The sequence below is a fragment of the Molossus molossus genome, unplaced genomic scaffold (genome assembly GCF_014108415.1).
Source record: "Molossus molossus isolate mMolMol1 unplaced genomic scaffold, mMolMol1.p scaffold_m16_p_10, whole genome shotgun sequence".
Taxonomy (NCBI): domain Eukaryota; kingdom Metazoa; phylum Chordata; class Mammalia; order Chiroptera; family Molossidae; genus Molossus; species Molossus molossus.
In genome coordinates this window covers 74,875,729-74,881,821 of record NW_023425345.1, presented here as the reverse complement: position 1 = coordinate 74,881,821, position 6,093 = coordinate 74,875,729, and the positions used below count along the sequence as shown (strand labels likewise).

Here is a 6,093-nt window from a genome sequence, read left to right as displayed (position 1 = left end):
CTGCCATGTGCTAGGCACTGCTTTTTATATCATTTCCGTTTGCTGCTCTGCAAAATAGAATTACATAGTTAAGAATTGTCGGATAGTTCTGGCTGGTTTGGCTCAGCTTTTAGAGTGTTGGTCTGCGGACCAATGAGTCACCGGTTCGATTCCGGTCCAGGGCACGTACCTCGGTTGTGGTTCCACCCCAGCCCTGGTCAGGGTCGTGCGGGAGGCCACCAGTCCATGTGACACATGGATGTCGCTCTCTCTCTCTCTCTGACGATAAATGGGAAAATATCCTCGGGTGACGATTTAAAAAAAAATTGTTGGAAAAAGAAGTGAAGCGCCGAGCCAGGTTTCAAACTTTTGTCCCCTGGATTCCAAAACCCTTGCTCCTTTTCCCACTGTGTTACGTACGTCTAGGAGAGAAAATCTCAGATCCTAAGTGTATTCTCCCAGTCAAGTAAAGGAAAATTGGAACCAGATGCGCCCCCTTGTGGTCTTTCTCATTGAGGATCCCATCAGTTCCCAGGCTCCTTTAATACCTGGAATACGCCCCCTTCGCGGGGCGTGAATCTCGAGTCCCGATTGGCTAGACGGGGTCCAGTGGCGGTGCGCGGTGCACGCCAGAGCGGTGCTAATTGGTCAGAGGAGGCCAGAGTAAACTTCCGGGAATGCCCGCACTCCGGCGTTCCATTGGGCTGCATCCGGCGGCAGCGGGGCCTGTGGCTCCCCCTGCAGGCGGCTCAGCAGCGTACACTGTCCAGCCGTCTGCCTGGGTGGGTGGTGGGCTGTGGGTGGGGGAGGGGATGGAGCGAGTCTCGAGTTGTCCGGATGAGGATTCGGGAAGGTTTAGAGACTAAGATTCTATTCCCTGGCTCTGCACCGGATTCCCTAACCCCCCTCTCCGTCGGTTCCCACACCTCGGAGCTTGAGACTGAAAGAGCATCCCGGGCAGGGACATTTCAGCTCCGGAGCAGGCTATTCGGAGACCCCCAAATTCTGATCTTGAAGTCGGAGCCCCCGGGGAAGTTCATTTCTAACCTTTTGATAGAGTTAGAGTGTTTGAGGCTGCCTGACCCCAGCCGAGCGTGGTAGGTAGACCTTGGGAAGTGGAGCATGGGGGCGAAGGCTCCAAGCATTGAGTCTTCATCCCTTTTTCTTCCTTCTAGTGGGGTGCCGAGGCTCAGGCAGCATGACGACGGAGACCTTCGTGAAGGATATCAAGCCCGGGCTCAAGAATCTGAACCTCATTTTCATTGTGCTGGAGACAGGTGGCTATGCTGGGGCAGTGGGCCCCCTGCGGGGGTTCTCAGGGTTGGGGGGCAAATGGGGGAGAATATCACCTCTGGTCTTAACTTGCTCCCTGGGTGGCAGGGCGCACCCCAAACATGGCTCACTCCCAATCCCCTCCTAGACCCCAGCCCAGAGAGTTACAGTGAGATACAGGGTAGATAGAACTCTTGCCAGGTCCAAGCCTCCAGTGCCACACGGGCCTCTTTCCGTCCAGCGCCCTCTCTATGGTGCCGGCTCCTCCACTCCCCACCCCCACCCTAGCCTGCCCCAGAGATTTGGCTTTGTCCTGTTTGTACAACTTTTCTCTCACCCCACCAATATATCTGGATCTCATCCGTCCTACCACTCCCCGCTCCGTTTATCTGTTCCTTCCAGGCAGAGTGACCAAGACAAAGGACGGTCACGAGGTTCGGACCTGCAAAGTGGCAGACAAAACGGGAAGCATCAATATCTCTGTCTGGGATGACGTGGGCAACCTGATCCAACCTGGGGACATTATCCGCCTCACCAAAGGGTAAGCCAGCTGGTGACTCCTGGCTATCCAAGGGCAGTTAACAGTCAAGGGGGTGGGATTAACAGGCCCTGTAACTTTGAATCCTGCTTTTTGTGCCACCACAGGTACGCTTCAGTATTTAAAGGTTGTCTCACACTCTACACTGGCCGTGGGGGTGATCTTCAGAAGATTGGAGAGTAAGTGCTGTTTTGGGGATTGGGATGTAGAAGCAGCAGGCCAAGAGGGAAAATTTAAGGTTTGCAAGGAGGCAGCATGAGGGTGTGCAGTCTGTGTCCTGTATCTGGACCTTTCTGAGGCCTCCAGTAGTGGCCCAGAGGATGGGTCTAAGGCTTTGGCCACTTTCTTCCCTTGCAGATTCTGTATGGTTTATTCTGAGGTCCCTAACTTCAGTGAGCCAAACCCAGAGTACAGTGCCCAGCAGGCACCCAACAAGACGGTGAGTCCCATAGCCTCATGTGGGAGAGGGCAGGTCAGGCCAAGAAGCATGGTATGAAGCAATGTCTGTTTAATTTATGCCTTCAGGTGCAGAATGACAGCAGCTCTACAGCTCCCCAGCCTACCACTGGACCCCCTGCTGCTTCTCCAGGTAAACCTGTTTCATTCCATCCATTGGTCCACCTGCTTCCCTTCTCTTCTCAACCTGGAGAGATGCACTGCCCTGATCCCTTTTCCAAATCTCTCTTCTCTCAATATATCCCCTTCTACCCAATTCTTCTCCCAGTTTTTTTGCAAGTCTCTGTGGCAAAAAGATTTGGGGATCTGCTAGAGCTCTGGTACCCTTTTGCCACGACCACTCAAAGGCAAAAATGAGAACAGTTTGTTTACAAAGATTGTACTTCTTCATTCTAGCTTGTTTCTCTCTGCTTTTTGTCTGGCAGAAACTTGCCCTTTTCCCTTGCTCATTTTGATTCATTACCCAGTTTTAATATACAGCATTACTTATATGACTCAACATAGAGCCCAATCTGCACAGCTTTTGAGCACTAAATAGTTCGTTTTTGGAGTCACCACTCTTGAAACTAAAGGCCCTGCTTCTAGGCCTTGGGATTATGATTTTTCCATCTCATGTATTTTAAGTCCCCATTTTTTGGTTTCTTGAGGAATTGGGACCTTATTGCACATCATCAGCTTTTTTTGTTATCCTCACCGGAGGACATTTTTCCATGTTTTGTTCAGACAGAGTGGGAGGGAGAGAGGGGAAGAGAGAGAGAAACATGGACGTGAAAGGGACACATGGAGTGGCTGCCACCCACATGACCAACCAGAGCCGGGGACAAACTGCAACCAAGGTACGTGCCCTTAGCGAACCGAACCCGGGTCTCTCTGTACCGCAGGCCAACGCTCTAACCACTGAGCAAAACCGGCCAGGGCGCACATCATCAGTTTTTGATTAGAGTAATTTACTAACACCACCTCCTTTGTCTGGTAGTGGCTTCTCCTCAAGAACCTGATTTTTACTGCTCTTTTTTCTCCTTCTGGGTCATCTGTCAGCTGACCCTACTGCTCCCTGAGTGTTTGACTCTCTCTTGCCTCTGATCCACGCATTGGGTTTCTCCCTGTGACACTAGGCTTCAGGCTGCCTCTACCCTTCCTCAGTTTGTGTCTGCATCCCCAGTTACCATGGTTTTCAGAATTGTTTGTGTGAGAACCACCAGGGGTCATATGTTTTTTGGAAACACTATGGAATAACATTGAATTCCACCACAAAAATTAGCACCTGTGTTTTCAACTGAAAATACGACAATTACATCTTTTCAGGTCTCCATAAAAGTATTTTAATTACAATACATTTAAGCCTGTTTGCCCCAGTATTCCTTTGCCAGATGTTTATCCACTTTGTCTTCTGCCAGTAGATACAAAAGGCTTAACAAAAAACATGTTTCTGGCATTAAAAACTTAACATTGACTTTCTATACACTCTCTAAACTTTTTCTGTGAATTGAGGAAAGGGCATTATTCTTCAGTTCTGGCTGTAGATATCTTAGTCTGGTGGAGTAGTGTTCAACAGGAATATGGTCTGAGAAGCAGTAGCCTATGACTTTTACTCCTTTTAGGGTTCATAGTGCCCTATGTACATGAGAGGCAGGCCTCTGCCTTCATTTAACAAATTTTTATAGATGAGGGATGCCAAGGAATAAAACACAGCACCTGTCTTTAGGAGTTTGTGAAGGAGATAGTCACATAGACAATTATTATAATATACTGTGAGTACAATAATAGTGATATGCACAGCTATGGAAGTGCCAGGAAGTCATCTCACACACCTGGCTCCAATCACACATTAAAAATGTACACACAGCCCGGCCAGTGTGGCTCAGTGGTTGAGCATCGATCCATGAACCAAGAGGTCGCTGGTTCGATTCCCAGTCAGGGCATATGCCCAGGTGTGGGCCCAACCCCAGTGGGGGGCATGCAGGAGGCAGCCAATCGATGTTCTCTGTTATCGATATTTCTGTCTCTCTCTCCCTCTCCCTTCTCTCTCTAAAATCAATAAAGGAAAAAGATTTTTAAGGAAAAAAAATATATATATATATTTGTAATCCTCATCCGAGGATTTTTTTCTGTTTATTGTCAGATAGAGTGGGAGGGAGGAGGAGAGAGAGAGAAATATTGATGTGAGAGGGACACATCGACTGGTTGTGTCCCACGTGACCCCAACCAGGGCCAGGGACAAACTGCAACCGAGGTACATGCCCTTGACTGGAATCAAACCCGCAACTCATTGGTCTGTGGGCCAAAGCTCTAACCTCTGAGCCAAACCGGCCAGGGTAAGAAAAAATATATTTTTTAAAAATACACAAATAAATAAAATGCACACAGCCTGGATGGTGTGGCTCAGTGGACTAAGTGTTGTCTCAGGTACCAAGAGGTCACCAGTTCAACTCCCAGTCCGGGCACATGCCCATGTTTGCAGGCTCAGTCCCCAGTAGGGGGCGTGGAAGAGGCATCCAGTCAATGTTTCTCACATTGATGTTTCTATCCCTCTCCCTTTCTCTCTCTCTAAAAAAAATAAATAAATCAATGAAATGCACACAGACAAATATCTATCTACACACAAATGTTACTTATTCTTTGGGGGGCAGGATGAGGGTATGTATAATAATATTTTGCTAATTCTTATCTTTATTTTCCAAAATGAGCATGATACATACCATACCTTTTATTATATATAAAAGAAAATTTATTTAGAAAGTTACAGAGGGAGAAGTGAGTCATAGAAGAAATGAGCTAAGGAAATAAGTTACAAAGGCAAAAAAAGGGCCTTGGAGCTTCAGAAATACACTCAAAAAGAAGATTCCAGTGGGCATGCTCTGGGAAGAGAGAGTGCACTTTTTTTTTTTAAAGATCCTTCTTATATTAAATCACAGAAACTTCAGGCCCTTCCCCTTCCCATGCTTCTCCAGTTTCATAGTCACTTTTGGTGAAGGGGGCATTTTGTCAGAGGTCCTTGAGTGTAGAACTAAATAAATAATTCTAGGTGTGATTCCCAATGATACAGAATGAATAAAAGAGAAAAATATACTAGAGTTCATGTAGCAGTTTCCAAAATGATTGAGTCTTTCCTAGGGCTCCTTTCATACAACCCACATTCTTTGCACTTTGTCTAGTTGGCATTAATGTGCAGTTGTGCTTGATTGAAGACTGTGCTACTCTGGGGTATGGGAGGAGGCACTGGGGATGCACCTCTCTCCTACCTTAGTTCTCTAATTTCTGTGTTTCTTTCCCTTCTCCCACAACTAGCCTCTGAGAGCCAGAATGGGAATGGACTGAGTGCCCCACCAGGTCCTGGTGGTGGCCCGCACCCTCCTCACACTCCTTCCCATCCCCCCAGCACCCGAATTACACGAAGCCAACCCAATCACACACCTGCTGGCCCTTCTGGCTCCTCCAACAACGCTGTCAGTAACGGCAAAGAAACCCGAAGGAGCAGCAAGAGATAGCAAGACATTCTTCCTCCCTTCCCACCACTGACCATAACCCAAGTGTCTGCTAGAGAACACAGCCTTCTTCTACTGGGCTGCTGGCTTGGGGGTGGGAAGGGGTAGTTAGCAGTATTTTAGCCACTAAACTTCACTAAAGAGGTGGTGAGAAGTGGCTTTATCTACCCTAAGCCCATACTCACCCCCTTGTCCAGCTGCAACTGCCTGTGCCCCGGGACTCAGGGCCCTCTGCCTGCCCTTCTTTCTCTTTAGAAACAAAGTTATGGTCTGTTTCTTGTACGTGTGTCGTATGGAAGTCTAATTGAATCCCTTCTTCCCAATAAATGTTACCACTCTGTACTGGACTTCTTTGATTTTTGT

At 47.9% G+C, this 6,093-nt stretch overlaps 1 protein-coding gene across 3 annotated transcripts; it reads left to right on the top strand.

Annotated features, from left to right (window-relative positions):
* Positions 1-676: 676 nt before the first annotated feature.
* On the top strand, positions 677-6,063 carry NABP2 (nucleic acid binding protein 2). 3 transcript variants are annotated; one of them, XM_036250933.1, is made up of 7 exons: positions 677-761; positions 1,155-1,256; positions 1,654-1,792; positions 1,897-1,968; positions 2,147-2,228; positions 2,315-2,378; positions 5,534-6,063. In XM_036250933.1, the coding sequence occupies exons 2-7, from the start codon at positions 1,178-1,180 to the stop codon at positions 5,731-5,733; spliced, it is 636 nt and encodes a 211-aa protein (XP_036106826.1). In that variant the 5' UTR covers positions 677-761; positions 1,155-1,177; the 3' UTR covers positions 5,734-6,063. The 3 variants fall into 3 exon arrangements, with proteins under 3 accessions (XP_036106826.1, XP_036106824.1, XP_036106825.1); XM_036250931.1 differs by lacking the exon at positions 677-761 and adding an exon at positions 790-1,076 and having other exon boundaries at positions 1,658-1,792; XM_036250932.1 differs by lacking the exon at positions 677-761 and adding an exon at positions 962-1,076.
* The last annotated feature ends 30 nt before the right edge of the window (positions 6,064-6,093 follow it).